The 19,389-nt window shown below is 44.5% G+C and overlaps 1 protein-coding gene across 1 annotated transcript in view; it reads left to right on the top strand.

Annotated features, from left to right (window-relative positions):
* LOC102387635 (adenylate cyclase type 5) overlaps nucleotides 1-19,389 on the top strand; it is a 130,457-nt gene that overhangs the window by 81,029 nt on the left and 30,039 nt on the right. Inside the window, exons 7-9 of the mRNA XM_014525753.1 lie at nucleotides 10,167-10,189; nucleotides 15,226-15,370; nucleotides 17,619-17,716. Of these exons, the coding sequence (XP_014381239.1) occupies nucleotides 10,167-10,189; nucleotides 15,226-15,370; nucleotides 17,619-17,716 (266 nt within the window). The remainder of the gene's footprint in view (nucleotides 1-10,166; nucleotides 10,190-15,225; nucleotides 15,371-17,618; nucleotides 17,717-19,389) is intronic.

Raw genomic sequence — 19,389 nt, 5'->3', positions numbered from 1 at the left:
GATCACATTTGTGGGAGCTCAGCAGGGGAAATAATGCTGAAAGGAAAAAGGGAAATCAGCATGGGTTCACTGCAGGTAGATCCTGCCTGACTAACCTTGTTTCTTTTTATGACCAGGTCACAAAATGCTTAGACGCAGGAGTCGCGGTAGATGTCATCTACCTAGACTTTAAGAAGGCCTTCGATAGAGAATCTCATTCTGTTCTTGTAAATAAACTGAGAGGCGGTGATGCAGATGATTACACGGTCAGGTGGTGGCAAATTGGCTTAGGGGTCGCCCCCAGAGAGGGGTGGTGGACGGGTCGGTATCGAACTGGAAAGATGTGGGCAGTGGAGTCCTCCAGGGCTCGGTCCTTGCACCAGTGCTGTTCAGTGTCTTCGTCGGTGACTTGGACGAGGGTGTGGAGAGCACCTTGTCCAAGTCTGCAGATGATACCAAATTATGAGGCAAAGTGAACACACCAGAGGGTAGGGAATGGATCCAGGCAGAGCTGGACAGGTTGGGAAAATGAGCAGAATGAAATAGGATGCAGTTCAACAAAGACAAGCGTAAAGTGCTGCACCTGGGGAAAAAGAGCCCCCAGCACACTTCCAGGTGGAGGGGTGACCTTCTCAGCAGCACAGCAGTGGAAAGGGAGTCACTGTTGACTCCAAGATGAACATGAGCCGTCAGTGTGACGAAGTGATCAACAAGGCTAACCGCACTTCAGTGTGCACTAGCAGGTGCATGACGAACAGGTCCAGGGAGAGGATGCTCCCCCTCTACGCAGCACTGGTCAGGCCACAATTGGACTACTGCATCCAGTTTTGGGCACCGTACTTCAAGAGGGATGCAGAGAATTGTGAGAGGGTTCAGAGGAGGCCACGTGTGCGGTCAGAGACCTGAAGGCAAGGCCCTACGAGGAGAGATTGAGGGACCTGGATCTCTTCAGCATTCACAAGTGAAGGCTGAGAAGTGATTTTATGGCTGCCTATAAATTCATCAGGGGAAGGAAGCAGGGAATAGGAGATGCTCCATTTCCTAGGGCACCCTCTGGAGTAACCAGGAACAACGGCCACTAATTGATGGAGAGCAGATATAGGTTGGGCATTAGAAACAACTTGTTCACAGCAAGGGCTGCCAGAATCTGGAACAGGCTTCCAAGGGAGGTGGTGCTCTCCCCTACCCTGGGGGTCTTCAAGAGGAGGTTCTTTCATAAACTGGTCTAGCACCAGCTTGCCAGTGCCTAGCTATAGGGTACAATCCCCAACTTGACAGATTCATTTAAAAGCATTGCAACCAGAGTTGCGCATTCCTGTGTCAGCTTGTTCAGAAATCTAAGATGGAGATCATCTAGGACTCTCGACTGAACATTCCCACCTGGGATGTGGTTATTTCCACTTCTGTACTCTAACTCCCACTAGCCATCCTGCTTTTGCCACTGTGGTCATCATCATCCTCCTTTTTGAAAACTGTGAAGTATTCAGGGAGTGTTTTGTCCATGCCTACCTGCCCTGATTTTTTACTGCATAACATCCTCCTTTTTCCTCTTTGTTCGTTCTTTATTTATGTAGCCAAATGCTGTTTCATTTAATATCCTTTGCAAGTTCTAACATAGCTCACTTACAGTTTTATCAGATGAAAGAAGGCAATCCATTCTTCATTCCAACTCATGACTTGTAAACTTTGCTGAACCTGCCAGTGAAGGTGCACACTTTCATATTAGGAGGGAAGTGGACTGTCCATCCTTTTGCACAGAGGCTGCCTTATTTCTGCAGCTAAATGAGAAGTGAAAAGGCCACTGTAAGCCTATTCAGCATTTTCTTCTTACATTTACAATACTTTAGTGATTGCAATGCATGATCTCAAAGGGACACTATTATTTAAAAAAGCTCTGGCTGGACTTGAAATGTTGTGGAATACTGATCGGCTTTTTGATGATTTTACAAATGCTTTTATTATTTTCTTTAAATCCATATTGATCTTCATCTTCAGAGGAACTTACTTCATTTATAAAGCAAGAAGGGAGACTTAACATATTTGAGCTCCTAAAGCAGGGGTGGGCAAAATACCGCCTGCAGGCCACATGCGGTCCGCGAGGCCATTCTGTCTGGCCCGCAGGGCCCCTAAAAAAATTAGGAAAATTAATATTTCTCTGGCCTTGGTTCCTGTCAAAAATGACAGGAACCAAGGGCAGTGGGACCCAGGAGAAGCCCAGTGGGCTCCAACAACATTGGGGCTGCCCGGCCCCACCCCCCAACTGGAAGCCCCAGCCGGGGTTTCTGGGCTGGGAGCATGTGGCTGCCCCGTGGGAAGCTCAGGTAAGGGGGGGGACCCCAGGCAAGGAAGGAGCACAGGGGGGAAAGCAGCCCCTCCCCACCCATGCCTGGTGCCCCGTGCTGCAGCTGCTTGCAGCCTGTGTGGGGCTGCCTGTGCTTGCTCCAGACAGCCCCACGCAGGCTGCAAGCACCTGCAGCATGGGGGAATGGGCGGGGTAGGGGCCGCTTCCCCCCCGTGCTCAGCTTTTCCCTGGGCTCCTTCCCTGCATGGAGAAAAGCGGCCCCTTACCCTTTCTAGGGCTCTCCAACTTACTGTGTTCCTGCAAACAATAGGTTGCCAGAATCCGAGAGGGATAAGAACAAAGTCACCCTTCCCTTCCATGTACAGCCTGCTCCAAGAGTCTGGCTCCAACCCTGGCTGAAGCAGGAAAAGTGAGATCCCAAAGGGAAAACCACTCCTTACCCCCAACACTTTCCCCAGGCATGGTGCTAAGGTGCTCTCATTGGCCCAGTGTTCCCCGGCTACTTCTCTTCCCAAGAGCAATGTCTTGGTGGAAATAAACAAAGGTGATACTATAGTGCTTTTTCAGTCAGCATCCTGGGAATAACAATTACTCCCATTCTTAAGAGCAGCTAGCAAAATGTGCGGGTGTACAAAATGTGGCCCACAGGCTGGATGTGGCCCACCAGGCCATTCTGTCTGGCCCATGGGGACCCTAAAAAAGTTAGAAAATTAATATTTATCTGCCCCTGGCTGCCTGTCATGCAGCCCTCGATGGCTTGGCAAAACTCAGTAAACGGCCGTCTGCCCGAAATAATTGCCCGCCCCTGTGCTAAAGCAATAGGTAATGCATAGAAATCCACCTAAGAAAATAGAATTTTGGCACAGAGGCTAGGAACAGATGTTGCATTTGTTCCTGGATGAGTAGTATCTGCATTTGTCCCAAGCCAGAAATATTCTGGGATTGGCAAGAACACACATCACCCCTCTAATCAGGGTTAAGTGAACGTCTGAATGCACTGCCGCTTTCTTGTCATTGATTTGCTGATGCAATCCTGGGATAACTGTCCAGACATATTTTGTGATGTCCTGGATAAACTGTTAGTACATCTTATGCCATGAACATTTTTAGGGAGTAATACTACGTTTGTTCTTTCTCTCTCACACTTTAGTTTCTTCCAAGGGCTATGATATAAAATAACTGCTTGCGAATCCAAAGCCATGTCACTTCATAAAAGTATATCGTAATATCTTAAGTGTCCAGGATCATACAGATGTAAAAGTGAAGACAGACCTCTTAGATCTTCTAATCCTTCGGCTATTAAGAACTGTTGTTTTGGGGTTTTGCTGCCAGTTCAGCTAGACATGGGTTAGTAGTCCTGAAATCAGATACTAGAATGTTTTTAGTTTTAGAATAGTTATCAAATTTTATTATTATACAATTACAGTTAGTGCAATAATGTAGTCTTCTGTGGGAATTGGTAGAAACTCAAGCACTGGGAATATTTAAAACAGGGTTTAAAACACTGCACAGGAGATATGAAACAGTTCTTCATTAATGACTTCAGTAGTGAATGCATTGTAATTCAGTCCTTGTCTTAGATTTGCTTTAAGACAGGGCTAAAGGATTCATACCCTGAATAAGATCTGTTCTGTCACCTCTATTCTGGAGCTGTCCTTTACTTCCCAAGAAATCCTGGCTTCCCCATCCTTGTGCTGACTGCTATTATAACCCCTATGGCAGCAGACATGGTTGATGTAGGTGGTGGCATCACAGAAGGCCACCACCAGTTCAGCTTCCTAGGGTACCTGGTCCTTTATATGCAGGGTGGTGCTGCTCCGTCTCAGACTGGTATATGACTGGCACAGCCATCAAGCCAAGAAAAGCAGAGCAGGTCTGAAATTACTTGTATAGCCAGATCCTGATGTAGCAACTTGAGCAATGATGTCAATGGAGATCACATTAAGCATCCAAGTTTACTGTTTTCATCATAAATTAGATGTTTTTTGTCTTAAGAGCTTTTGAGGCATTGACCAACATCCCTAGGGCACATCTTGAGGCTGCTTAAACAGAGGAATCGCTATCAGTCCTAAAAATCTCCTTCAATCCTAGTTTCCAAACACTGCCAGTAGAGTGCCTGCGGGCTTTTTGTTGCCATGCTCAGATTTAAAAAGCATGACCTTTCAAATATTTGGATCCTAGGCCATTCAGTACTTTAAATATTATGAGGCTCCTCATTGACTTGCACGTGGAATGAAAAGATGGTGTCTAAATAGATAGTCCTTCAGTCTCTCCAGACAAAAGAAATCACATTTTCCAACCAAAGGCAATGTGAGAAGACCCAGAACCAGCTGCATAGACCAGACAGACCCTGGTCTTCTATAAAAGCCAAGCACTTGCAACAGCTCCTCACTCACTTTCTCAGTTGAGTGCATTTGTATAAGAAATGATTTGCTTGTGGCTGTCTGCCTATCAGAGCCTGTTTGGGGTGATCTTCCAAAAGAATAAATGTGAGGCTGTGCTTAGTCCTGAGTTTGATTTAGATCCACCATTGTTTAGATGCAGTACAGCAGTTGGGGAGAACAGTCTGGTATGGTACCCGTCTCTTCCCTTTTTTTTGTTACGACTTGTCACACTTACTACATGCGGCTTGTTTCTTCTTGGCAGATACTGTGTCTACCTATGCTTTCATACAGTGCCTACTACTGGCCACTGTTGTCCCTCTGCTTTACCTGTGGCAGCAACGAAAGTGCAGCATGAGCTTCCCTCACAGAGGCATTGACAGGGTAGACCAAGAGAAGGTTGCCACAATCTACCCAGGACCAGATCCTTACCTACTGCCAGCATCTTGAAGGGTTAATAGGTTAATGGCAGGGGAGCTCTCATCCGTTGCCTTGCTGGCACCACCTGGGGTGGAAGTTTCCAAACGCTTCACGCCTCTGCTTTGGCACTTGTGTATGCTCCTGCTGAGTACTGTGCAGCAGTATGGGGCAGGAGCATGCACACCAAGCTAGTGGACGCTATCCTTAACAGCATCTTGAGAACCATCACTAGATGCCTAATGCCAACTCTGGTTGACTGCTTACCAGTCCTCTCAGGCCTTCTACCCTTTGACATCCCTGTTGGGGCTGGACCCGATGATCTGCAAGGTCCCTTCCAGCCCCTAACAATCTATGAATCTCTATGAACTAGTCCATAGACAAGGTACCACCCTGGCCCTAGGCCTCAAAGCCCAAGTCCAGACCAATCTTTGCACCTCCAGCGTAGTAGTTGCAAGCCAGAAAACCCACCGTCACCTGAAGTCTTGGAACCCATTCTCCACTTAGACCGATATGCTCATCAAATCTACAGATGGCATGTCACCCGCAGCATGGGCCTCCCATCACTGGAGCAGGCCATATGCTGCCCAAGAACTGCAGCTGGAGAACTTCATCTCCAACACCAGCTTCCGCCCCTCAGGCTGGCAGTTGCCCCGCAGGGCCTAGACTGCTCTTAACAGTCTCAGAGTGGGGTTTGGACCATTTAAGGCAAGCAGACAAGGTTCCTTGGGTGAATTTGATATCTTTTATTAGACCAACCCAAATGGTTGGAGAATAGTTATTAAGCAAGCTTTCGGGTTCAAAAACCCTTCGTCAGGCTCAGGAAGCTGCAGCAGTTGGTGTGTGCTCTTCCTGGATGGAAGCACGCACTCTTTACAGGTCTCCAGCAGCACTGGTTGCAGCTGTGGTGCTCAAGCTCATATGGCCACCACATCCTCTGTGAGTACCCTTATGGCTTTCCTTCTGGTGCCCAAGGTCTTACTGACCTTGACCATTCAACTTGTCGCTGGCTTTCTCGCCCTCGTGCCTCTGACATGAGTGTGGCGACACTCGCTTCATCACTATCACCTGTGGCATGTTGGGGTGCTACGTCTTTGGGTTGTGTGCCAGGGTTGACTGTAGTTTTGCTAATAAGTTAGACAAAGATTTGTACGTGATAGTTTAGATAGGGATGATCCTGCTTCTTGCCCCTTCCAGCCCTACTTTTTCTGTGATTTTAATCCAGTAGGAGCCCTGATCTGGATTGATGCCTTCCAGCAGTCTTGCATGTAAAGGGTTAAGAAATATGGAACTTGCATCCGAGATGCACAGATGTTATGACAATAAACGTGATGGAAAAACTGAGGAGTAAATGTCACTTGCTGGCTGCCAGTATTGTGATTTATAATGTTCAGATAGATTTTGCAGAGGCTGAGGCTAGAAGGGACCCTGAGATCATTTAGTCTGTCCTGAAGTATGACCCAGACCTTTAAATTCTCCCAGCTAGCCAATCTTGACTTCTGCTTAAACCAAACCATTTCAGTCCTTAAGAAGCAAACAAACTATAGTGGGTTGCAGTCAGGGGATAGGAGAGACGTTATTGTCACCACTGCTCACATCCAGTCAATTGAAGAGCACTGATTAAAGTGAAATCTGCCCAGAAAATCCTACTAGCTAATCTGTACCTCATTATCATTAAATATATACTTCCTGCCTCTGTTCATTTGAGAGTAGCCCCGAAAGACTTGCAGCGTCTTTTGTTGGGTGTAATACAAATATATACATGAACCCTGAGACCGAAATAAATTTGTAGAGCGTATGGCAAATTGCAAACATCGTGCTCTTCTGCTAAGTGCTTGGAGAGGATCTACTTGAGGATATGTTTAGGAGAAGCTACTCTAAGATTGTTGGAGTCAAATCCCCAAACCTTACTTTCAGTATCCCAAATAAGTGCTTTTCTGCAAATAAGGAAGATTTCTTATAATTGACTCCTGGATACTTTAAACTAGCCTACAGACCCTTTTACATAATAAGAAAACAATGGTTCATCTGAAATGGGAATGTTTTGAAGTGAATCATTTAATTTGCTTAGCTAAAGAGTTTTCCACTAAATTTAATTTTAAGCTGCTTCCCTTTCATTAAAGTTCAAGTCGGACTTAAGTATTTAATTGCATTAGATGAAGAGCTATAAAAGAAAATGAGGATAATATGTGTATCAGAGAGCAAAAGTATATTTTTGATGTTTTCATTTTGGGTGACCAGGATAAACTGAACCACAAGCATGGAGGTCTCTCAGTAAACATTTCCCGTGTTTCTAGAAAGGGGTTGGGGTTTTTTAGCATTTTAAAGAGGTAACTTGTATGAACTATGTTTATACATAATTTTAGGGCTAAATTTTCAAATATGGGCTTGCGTGGGCGGGGGGGGGGGAATCTGAGCACAATCAAAACTGCCAAATATGCTTACCTGTGAAAAGTTTATCTGACTTTTCACACTCGTGAAAAGTCAGGTGCACTCGTTTTTGAGAGCGCTGGCACTGCGCCGCTCTGAAATGGGTGTCTAATTCTAATTCACAATGAATTGTTAGGGTCAGGATTTCAGTGCGAGCCGTGGATGTTCTGCAGCCCTTGAAAATCAGGTTGTCTGAACCTAGAGTGGTCTAGTACTTGTATACCTCGTTTTGAAAACCCAAGCTGGATGTCCAGCAAGCAAGGTTCTTGCCTGTACTTTCACATTTTCTTCACCCCCCCTGTCGGCTGGATGATATTTCCCAGGTGGCTGGATGAAAGGTATTCACACTCAGATTTTTTTTTTTTTCCTTCTAACACAACTGGTTGTGACACGAGACAAATTAGTGAGCATTTTGTCTACATGATTAATCAGCACACTTTTACTTCTGGCGTGTTGTGGAATTGCTCAGAGGGTTAAAAACAAAACCAAGAAACAAAAACCTTCCAGTGACTTTGACAGCTGTCAAATGATTTAAGCAAAACAAATTTCTGAGTGATGTTTGAGTCTCTAGTTAACATTAAATCAAAAGCACATGCAGTATCCTTTGGCTTGGTTAACTGGACGTACTCGTTTTAAATCATTATTGTACCTTTCTTTCCACTCGAAATTAATCTGCTGGTGGTTAGCAGTGAAGTGCATGGGAACAAGAGGTTCTTTATCTGCATTCCTGAATGGTTGTGTCGAAGCTGCAGGTTTCTATTTTAAAGCGAGGCGTTACGTAGAAACTATCCTTTCTTATGCAGTAGACCCAGTAGTTTTCAACCTTTTTTCATTTGTGGACCTCTCACAAATTTTGAATGGAGGTGCAGACCCCTTTGAATTGTAAGCGTGGGTATTCAGACACTTGGTTGATCAGTCGTCTTTCACAGACCCCTTAGATACCGGACCCCCAGGGGTCCATGGACTGCAGATTGATAACCACTGCAGTACACCAAATGGTTGTGCCTGGTGATTGCGAGACAAAACTCACTTTTCTCCTTTTTGTGTGGCTCCGTAAGTGCTCTAGGTTCTGTTCTGCTGTTCGCAGGATCACCAGATTGTTAAATTATCGATGCAAGGCCAAATTCTTCCCTTGCTAAGAACTGGACAATGTCATTGTCTCCAATGACATTAAGTAAGTGCAGCTGGGGTAAAATTTAGCCAACAGATTGCATTACTTATGATAATGCACAATCAGGAACGGACCCATGTTAATTCTTTGCATTCAGGCAGAGATTGTCATTCTAGCAGCTGGAATAGCATCATTTTACTTGCAAAGTAAAGTGAGATCTGGAGACATTGAGGAGGGAAAACATAGAAACCCTGCATCTGTCTCAACTATGCTTCCTAGAAAAATTTAACACAATGTACAAACCTTCGTCCCTCGTATATAGGCCCAGTTTCTGTTGACTTCAGTTAGGGCTGGAGGCAGATTTTGATCCTCTTTATATCAAGCCTATATTTATGGAGCCATTTGATCCTATCGCCTGTGTTAATAAACACTTCAAACTGTGTGTAAATGAGTGGGGGGGTTTCCCTTCAGGGACCTTTTGGATCACCCTCAAATCATGTTGATCTTGTAAATGCATGAACAGTTTATTCAATAAACTCAAATGACCCTGAAGGAAATGTTGAATTTTAAATTAAAGCCAAAATCCAAGGAACTGCCACATCTGCACTGGTAAAAATGTGTTTTTCTTGTGGGGATGGAAGAGAGGGATTCAAAACAGGGCAGAGCTGGGTTACCTGAATCCTCATCCAAGAGCACATTTGTAATAGCAGCTATATGCTAGGCTCCCATTGAAGTCAGTGGAAATTAGGCACCTAAATACCTTGTTAAAATTTGACCTGACCTTTTCCCATGGCTTGTGATTGTTGTAGAAACTTTGGTTGCATAAAATACTTGGCAAGGTGAGAAGAATGGAAAAGTCACAAGACCTGGCTTAACTGAGCTCCGTTAGTCTTTCCTGCCCAGAGCAAGGGGGCTGGACCCAGTGATCTCATGCGGTCCCTTTCAGTCCTAAACTTGTGTGAATCTGTGTGAATTGGGCTAAACCTTGAGCACATCTGAAACCTTGGGGCTACAAGAAGAAATGGCTCTAAGAAACCAAATGCATTCGGAACAAAGACTTGCTAAATATTGAGGAAGAAATGGACATCTAAATATGCTCCCTTGTGGTTGAAGGCAGGCATGAGTTGAACTCAGACTTGTCTGGGGGTAGATATATGTCCATTGACTACTGTCGAGTTGAATTTTGCCTCCAGTACACGTAGTCAGTAGTTTTCCATTGCATCACTTGTATCCGTCACCTCTTTGTAGAGTCACGGCAAATAATGCATGACAGAAGTCAACTGAAGGGGCAGAAGCTATTCCTTTAACTTTAACTTCTACATATTTATCTCAAGACCACTTATTTATATAAAACTGTTCTGCTCAGTCTCTCTGATTTAATGTCATATGGATATGGAGTACTGCATTGGCTCAGCAAGGCTCTCCATCAGCATGTACCAAATGAATACTGTGAAAGCTCCTCTATGAATTGCTATCTTTTACAATTCTCCTCTGTGCCCAAGGCCATTTTTTCCTAACTGTTACATCTCATTTTGCTTTCTTTCAGGGTTTTGAAGATCCCAAGGACAAGTAAGCATATTTTATTTTTGTCATAAAATCTTGCTGGTTCTAGATTCCTCCCCTTCCTCCTCCAAATGAAACTAATGGTTTAGGTAAATGACCCAGTACCGGGGCCTGGAGTCCCCGGTTGTCTTCACTGATCAGATGCAACGGCTGCTCTGCAGGGATGTCCTTCGGGGACGTGAGGGTTGGTGTCTCTCCACGAACATCCTGTTTCTGAACAGCTCTATTGGGAGGGCTGGCCGGGGAGTTAATGAGTGCCAGTTGCAGAGCCAGCTCTAGATGGTACTGGTACACATGGGACTGTCTTAATCAGGGCCCTTGCACGAAAAATCTTGAGCAGTAGCCACTATCATAATATTTCTGCTTTATCATTTAAGGAATTCTAGAGAAGGGCTTGAAAGAGAGTGGGGTCAGTATAGTTCAGCTTAGGTAAAGTGAGAGGGTAGGAACTGTGGGAGAACAAGAAGAGATCTTCAAGGCCGCAGAAATAAAATAGAAGACGCCTGAGGCAGACCACTTGTTGCCTCCGTGCGGTGCAGTCCTTGGTCTCATAGGGCATCCCTGGCCCAGGTTGCCCAGCCAGCAAAAGCCGCAGCAGTGTCTTGTCGTTCCATTGTGGGTTGTGGGAGCTCAATCAGAAGAAACTCAGCCGTGGAGCAGAGCTATAAAAAATATTTCGATTTTTTTTTTTTCTTTCCTAGAGCTTGTTTCAATCAAACGATTTGTCGTGAGTAATGAAGGGGAGCAGGTTGGCTAGGAAACAAATCAATGCTTCTTTGCTGATACTAAGTTTAGTTCCCAAGTGAGGCAATAGTAGAATAGGACACTTGTGAATACATGTTTGTTCACTGAGATATAAATGAATGCTACCTGTCTGTGGTGATTCAGGATTGGTGAAATCTGCCCTTCCAGGATACCCGAGGAATATTCAGCCCTACTGAGTAACGAGGAAAGGCCCTTTTTACAAGCGGAGGATGAGGCAGAGACATTGCCCAAAGGGACGTTGCCAGTTAATTTTAGAGCTGTGGGGTTCGGGTTCTGAGTTTTGCGCTGACCCTCCTAGGCCATGGTTCAGATTTCTTCAGCCCTGAGAATATCACAGGTCACCTTTGGCACAGTCCACAGGATCGAGGTTAAAATCTTCGCCAGTGGAGCCTAATTTTCAATTCTTCCCCTCTTGAGCAAAACTAAGGGGAGCAGTGGAGAATCCCATTTCTGAAAACCAGACATTTTTATGGTGCCTCCAAGTTGAACAGCCACAAACATCGCAATCAAAATCACAGGCCGTTTCTGACAGTGTTGGCTCGTATGAACTAAGGACCAACCCTGCCAACAAAACATTTATTTAGTGTCTGCAATTCTACCAAGTCTGTAATAGAAATGTTTTCTCTGCCCTGTCCCCAAAGATTCCTGTGCTGCTGCTGTTATTTCTGAACATGTACCAAGAACAAAATTTACATATAAAAGATGTTTAATGATGTTGAACCATTACTGGAAGAATGTAGTAACGAGATTGTAGTGTCAATAAATTTGCAAGAAAAGAGCACTGTTGTCACGTTCATCTGGCATGTCATTCAGCTGAGAGATTTATTCAAAATTTTCCAGTTCACACAGGTTCATGTGCCAGTTTACAATGCCTTTAAAGATTTTTGAAGGACGGGTTTTTTGCCTATGAACTTTGCCCTCAAACAAGTATGGTCTTTCGTTTTATTCCAATTTAGTGTTCTTACTTAAAATCCCTTTGCTTGTTTTGGTTTTTATAGTCTCTGAGGACTACTGCCTGAGATCATATTAGCTGTAACGAGCTTTTTGCTAGATATGGGTGGAAAATGCATTTTCTGTCTAGTGGGAAAACTTTTGAGTTTCAGAATTTTTCTGCCTTGATTCAGGGTAAAGAGTCATGATTTTGAAACCATTTTCTGGAATAATTTTTTTTCACAAAGTTTCTTTTAGAAGGATCCAAGCTTTCTTTTCCACTAAATTTAAAAAAATACCACTGTGCTTGTGAGCATTGTGATTCTGATAGTTTTGAATATGAAAGTAAATTTTAAAACCAAACTGGGAGGTGACAGGTGGTTCAGGACGGTCCAGGCAGGCCATGCTTGCGCATTTCTGGTGACTCTTCCTGTACCAGAATATAAACAGGTTTATACCCTGTCCCACCAGATCATGAAACTGCCCCAACAGTGCTTCTAGCAGGGCCGTCGGTCCAGAGAACAGGAACAGGAGAGGTAAACCCCACAAGGAACTCTGAGTTTAAGCATTTGATGCAACGAAATGCTTATGAAAGAAAAATAAATATGAATTCCATGAGAATCTATCTTTAGAATAAGGGATTAATATGGACAGACTGGATCTTGCTTTAAATTAGCTTGCTTACATACTGCCAGCAATGTAATTGCAGCAGCGTGGAACTCGGCTCAGAAACAATCCATGAACTGGACAAATGCCTAGGTGAGTATCCGGTGCTGAGCTCCACGCTACTGAGAATGGACTTCATTCAGTACCTAAGCCAGCTGTACGTATGTCTGCACGAGCTGCAGACACAGCAGTGACTACAGTGTAAACACACTCTCGTTAGAGGTGGAACGACCCCCTTGCTGATCCTAAAACAGCCAGCCGTGGTCGAGAGCTACAGAGAGTTCCTCCATTTCCTCCCATGCTGTGCTGTTGTACCGAAACTGTGATGCCAGCTGAAGCTCACGGAGACAACGATGATGTCTTTACCTGGGGTTCTTGGAGAAGGATTTTACTTCTCCCCTGTGTGATATAAAACGGCTAAATTTAAATGGTCCAAATGTATAAATAACTAGCAGGAACTTGGATCGCATTCTATAAATACGAAAACTAGCAATTTCCTTGCTCATTTAATGAGTCTGGAGGACAGGATTATGAGGACTGGATGAAAATAAGCAATGGCTTTTTGTATGTTTGAGCAGATGTGGTTTCTTTAAAACAAACATCTAGAAGTAAATTAAATTTCCTTTCCTCCGAGGGGAAAACTAAATTTTGTTTCAGAAGTGGAATATATGTTGATGGAGTAACCGCAGCAGCCAAAAAATAAAGCAGCCCTACTCTGCTCTCATACCCTTATTGAAACGTAATGTTTTGCTTTTCTAATATGTAGCTAGCATATATTGGTATCGCTTCCTTTGGCTGGAGTTGGAATGACCAGCAGTGTGTCATACGGCTGTAAAACCTGATTTTTTTTCTTTTCTTGGTCAGATGTGTACAGGTCCCACTGAGTGAAATAGAAGTTGTGGGTGCTGAACACTTCTGAAAACCAGGTCCAAAAAGCTTAAAAGCTAGTGAATCCTTTTTGGACTATCCTTTTTGGCCCCCAACTTGGGGAGGTGCCCCAAGTGCTTGTATTGGTTTGAGTACCCGTAGGACTATTAGGCCTGTGTTTCCCTGAGGACACAGACCCTAGAAGGTCCCCTCTCGGGGTGGTGGCAGCACGTTCCCCTGGACTGTTGTTGTGAGGCTCGAAAGGGGGTCTGCCAGGGCTTAGGCGCCCCTGGGGAGTCGCATGGAGTCCGAAGGTGGACTGGCGTAGTGAGGTGGGAGGCTCAATGCAGGACAGTTTTCTTGCCATTTTCCAGTTGGTCTAATAAAAGGTATCATTTTGGAACCACGAATTCTAGTTTTTTATGTCTTAAAAGCTAGTGAAGCCTCTTTCAATTCAAGTCATTAGGAGCATTATTTTTTTTTTTTTTTTTTTTATTTTTTTAAGAACAGTGATATTGATCCCATTTTGGCCAGCCTTAAAAATCTGAGTAGCTTGTGTGTGCAACACTCGTGCCTATAAAGGCCTTTTGGTGATGGGCATATTACAACTGATGTTAGTTGTCGGCATGATCCTCTTATACAGCTCTTCGAACAGCTAGTGGATTTTTGGTACGATAATTTTTCAAGGCCCAACTAGAGCCTCCTTAAACAGATATCATTTTCCATATAACTGTCTGCAACAGCACTTTTCATGTTTCCCATTGTGCTTTATTTTGTTTTTGGAGGTCCTTGAACAATGGCTGATTTCCCATAATGCGGGTTGTGGCATCACTGTGTTGTTGCCTTATATTGATTGGGATCACCCTTGAAGATGGAGATCATATTGTCTTATGATTTACTATGAAGTACATGTAGTTGAGCATGATGGAAAGGAAACAGAATAACAACATTTCAGCGTTGGCTCTCAATTTCTGCCATTTATTAGTTAAATACAGACCAGAAAGAAGTCACGTGACACTGATTTTAAAATAGTGTGATTTTTGGATGCTTAATTTGAGACACCATTAAGAGGGTTGGGTTTATAGCACTTTTGTTGGTTTTTAGCACTAATTGAAAGTGACGTCCATTTAAGAAGGCTCTAGTTGGGCCTCAAAAAAATATGGTATCAAAAATTCACTAGTTGTTTGAAGATCTTCCTTTATGTATTTGGAAATTAGGTCTTAATCCCATATTGCCTTGTACTTTTATCATTTTTCCTACCTTAAAGCTAGAAAGAGATTAGTAAAAGTTGATAGCTATTTATTTTGAGCACAGCTCTGAAATAACAGAGGGGAATTGGGCCAATTATCTTTAATTGTTACTGAAACCAGTTCGGAAGATCAAAACTGGAGAATTTTTTCAAATTTTGAAAGTTCAACAAAAAAAATTCAATAAAGAAAAAGGTGTAGAGAGTAATTTTTGGCCAGCTCAGCAAATTACAAACAACAGTACTGAATTATAGGAAAAAATTAAGTGGAAAAATAATGGAAGGAAAATCTAGTTTGGTTTTAGAGGCTGATGCGTGGGGGAGCCAACAGCTTGATGTTGGAGGTGGTCTGAAGGAAGGACACTAGATTAAATATCCTGATTGATGGGGATGGATGGCTCAGGGTTGTAAACAGTTCCAGATTATTAGATGAATAGCTCCAAATTATCAGTTTATGTCTAGCTGAGATATTAAGAATTAAAGAGCATAGAGTGAAATAATCTTTTGGATCACATTGGTGGGGAAAACATCAAGTTCTCACTCTTTTCCATTTTTGTGACTTGCTCAGGAATACCCAAGAAAGCATGAACCCCGAAGATGAGGTGGATGAGTTTCTGGGCCGTGCAATTGATGCCAGAAGTATTGATCGGTTACGCTCTGAGCACGTGCGCAAATTCCTCCTAACATTCAGGGAGCCTGACTTAGAGAAGAAGGTAACGTCCTGCAAGTACTACTGCAAGAGACCATGACGTGACTGCCACTCCTCTTATTGTTCTTTTTAAGATCAAATTTTACTTCCTGGCTTTAAATTAAGTTTCTGATGGTAGGACTCTTATGTGCCCATCGCATCAACTCTAAAGAAATCTTAACTTCTGCTGAGTCTCCTGTAAAGCAGCAGGGATCAGCTGAAGGAGATGCATGGTAGAAATGCATGCCAGGCCATTTCTCTTTTTCTTTCACAAAAAGAGTCTGTTTTTACAGAAAGGTTGAAGTGCAGAATGAAACCAGAATGCTCTTCTGAGTTTTGCAGGGCCTGTCCAGGATGACACTCAAGGGGTCTGTGTGTGAGGCTTCCCAGCAGAGCTATGTGCTCTGGACACACGTAATTATATTGTTCCTAGTTCAGGACCTAGCACATACAGAGCCAGGTCAGTTATCTCTGCCTGGTGCCACCTGGCACTGTGTAGCCCTGCTCACAGGCGGAACCAGCATTTTAAAAAGGTGGATGCATCTCTACTATGGGGGTTGGGGGAGATGAGGCCAAGTGCACCTGGAGCCTTCAGACCTGCAGGGTCACAGGGGAAGAGGAGGGGGCAGGGAACAGGCATAGGGAGGGGGGCACCTCCCTGCCACCATTGTTGCTGTCCCCAGCTGAGCCTAGCATCCCATGCCACCTCTCCTCACAGTCCCCAGCTGGAGTGAGGCAGGAGCAATCCTGGGGCTCCCCCTGCATCCAAGTCAGCCAGAGAAGGTGGTGGTGGTAGTGAGCAGGTCCTCCCCTTCCTGCACTGCTTTTCCAGGGAACCAGCCATGGGGAGCAACTCAACAGGAGCTGGGCTCGGCCAGGGACAGTGGCAGCAGCAGAGGCTGGTCCCTCCCTCCTTGCCCCTTTGGTGTCTCATGCTGGCCTGGGAGATGGAAACATCACTGGACTATACACAGGAGAGGGGTACAACTCCACCCCACCTTCATCTGCCCCTGGCTGTATCCAGCTCTTCATCATTCTTGCCTACCATTTTGGGAGAGGAAGAATGATCTTGTGGCTAAGGCATGGGGCTGTGACTCAAAAGATCTGGGTTTGTTTCCTGAGTGTCCCAGACAGCCAGTACCATCAGAGGCAAACCTCTTTGCCCTTTCAGTTGCCTCGTCTGTAGGATGAGTGGCAGTACCTCATTGGGGGTTGTGCATGAGCTAATTCCAAATTTGAAGCCAACTCTATTCCACCTGTTAACCATATAAGTGGACTTGGGCAACCAGAGGTAATTCTTTTCCACCCTGCTGAAATGCCTTAAAAAGGGTTAAAACAGAACAAAGGCAGGTTATTGTCCTCCTCCTTGCTTTTTTGTGACTTGAGCTTAAGTGTAACATCAGGGTGTACCAGAAGACTGGATTTTGGGGCCCGCCTGTATGCCCAATAGGTGCAATAGACTCTGACCCTTAGATATCCCAATGATGGGAACTGTATGAGGAAGTACGGTTTTATCCTTCCTAGGGAAAAATTCAGCTCTGCCTTTTTTATCTTAAATAATGTGGTTCCTGGGGCAGCTGGGGCTATCTTGAGCGTAAACCCTGACGCTGGTGATAAAAGAGCGAGGCACATTTTTAATTGGAGAAGCCAGATCTATAAATCTAATTACAGTATGCTTTAAATTCTAAGTGTGTCAGATTAGGCTTGAATTAAAAAATGAGTAGGCAGTTTCCCCTCCCCTTTCATTTTATACTTAAGGGAAATTAGCAGTTCACCTGTTTAAAGGGCCTGAACGTATCCTCAGTTTAAGAGCTGCAGTTGGAAATCAGGTGCCTTCAGGAGCTGCGCAGTCATCAAAACAGTGCAGCCATGTCCTTGCTCGTGCTTTAGGACCAGCAGCATGCACACAATTTGGATAACACAAGTCCAGTTTTTCTCACAGGACTCGCTAGCAGTGTATTTATCCTACTGGAGGAAAGCAATGATGAAAAAGAGATGAGTTGAACCTGGACCAGTGTTTTCAGTCTTATTTTCATATGTACCCTGGAAGGGGCAGAATATAAATCATGCTCCCATCTGCTTGGGTTCATCCAAGGACCCTCAGGGCTTGTGTGGCTCCACAGATTTGCTAGGAAAGAAGGGAAATTTTTGCCCATGTCCAATACCAGTTGGTAGCTCTGTGGGGGGCACTGAGTGAGGTATTTGTTTGGGGGAGGAGCAGGCTTGTGCTAAGTCTTCGCTATGCTTATTAAAACCTGTTCATCTCCTAACAGTATTCCAAGCAGGTGGATGACAGATTCGGAGCCTATGTGGCTTGTGCCTCCTTAGTCTTCCTCTTCATCTGCTTTGTTCAGATCACAATCGTGCCACAGTGAGTAGATCTTTCCTTGCTATTTCTGTACTCTGGCATTTGTTTTTTTCTTTCCTCAAGGCTACAGTGCACCAGAGGGAGGCAAACTCTCTAAATAATTCCTGCTTAAGTGATGTGAAATGCTTGTTGAGTGCATTCATTTCTGGCTATAGCATGTTAACCTTGGCTTTGGCGCACAAGGGGTTTTGTTTTGCCAGCATGACTTCTCCGAATGTTTACCTCTGGGTTGAGAAACTTGGTTTAGTGCCTTTATATAATTCGGCAGGAAAAAGAAAATCGCTAAAATGGGACCAGCTGCATATTGAAGCAACTGGCTTTTCAGAATGCAGGCGAGCTTGGGCCATCGTTCACCATAACCGAGGAGGGGAGGAAGCAATCCATCGCAGCTTCTTGTTCATTCTGCTTGGATCTTGGTGTCAGGTGCAAAGCAGGATACTTAGACTACAAATTGACATTGCCAAATGAAGCAGATCAGCTGTGTCCAGGATGTGCCCCATCACAGCTGATCTGCTTCGTTAGGCAAGCCTGTTGTCCTACCTGTTGATCTTGCAGGAGAAGAAGCGTTACCTTCCCTGCTTCAGGACACTCCTAGCAATCTCTGGGGTACATCTCTGGAAGCAGGTAAACAGGGCAAGCACTCCCCAGGCTTGATGCGCCTGATCCTGTGCATGAATTCCCCGGGCACACAGGACCAAGCTCCTCAAGTCCAGAGAGCACCGGCTGGGGGCATTTGGAGAATGAGGGCAGCTCTTGGCTGCCTGTGCTCTCCCCACGTAAAGCAAACAGACATTTGTTCTAATAAAACCTCACAAATTACTACCTTTGCTGCAACCACATTGTGGCACAACAAAGGGCATGGACACCTATTTGCTTTCACTCTGGACTGCCATAAAAAATGTGATGGCGATGCAAAGGTGATGAAAGGTGATAACTGTTTCTACCCCGAGTCCCTGGGTACTGGCAAGCTATGAGACCGGAAAGGCAGAAAGTAACATTGTGTGGGCCCCAAGAGGGAATTAACCTCCATATTTTTAAGGGCTGTGGTAACTTAGTACCGCTGGAAAGCACAGTTCCCCTCCTGTCCGTCTTTTGGTTGACTGGAAAAGGGCCATCTGTGGCACAGCATCTTCTGGACCAGTGCAGCTTACTCATCCTCCTTTGCTGAGACCTGTAAGAGCCCCATCTATCCCATGGGGCTTGTACAAAAAAAAAGCTTTATAAAACGCTCATTTTAATTAAAGTACACATGTATTTTTCCAAAGATCTGGTTCAATAACAATGATATTAACTGTGTACCCACAAATAGGCAGTCCTTCTAGGTAAGTTTGGAACCTGTCACTTTTAATCTTGAGGATATTATAATGGACGTTTGACAAACGCTCCAAGTTTATCTTCCTCCATTTTAAGAAGGCAACAATTTTCCTTTCAGGAAGACACAAGAACAGCATGTGTCCACGCAACTGCTTTCTGTTTTGCTCACACCACCCTCCTTCCTAGAAAAGAGACTGAATTGTGCCCATCAGGTTGCATAGTCAGTAGGCCACAGAAACAATATGTGATATGATGTTTGAGGTCATTTTTTCTCCCAGGCGAAAGGATGATCGCCGTTGCTCAAGGAATGGTAGAATCAGCAAAACAGCAGCCGCAGAAATAGTTTAGGAAGAGACAGATCC

Source organism: Alligator sinensis, unplaced genomic scaffold, assembly GCF_000455745.1.
Source record: "Alligator sinensis unplaced genomic scaffold, ASM45574v1 scaffold916_1, whole genome shotgun sequence".
In the NCBI taxonomy this organism is placed as follows: Eukaryota; Metazoa; Chordata; order Crocodylia; family Alligatoridae; genus Alligator; species Alligator sinensis.
This window is presented reverse-complemented; position numbering and strand designations above follow the sequence as displayed.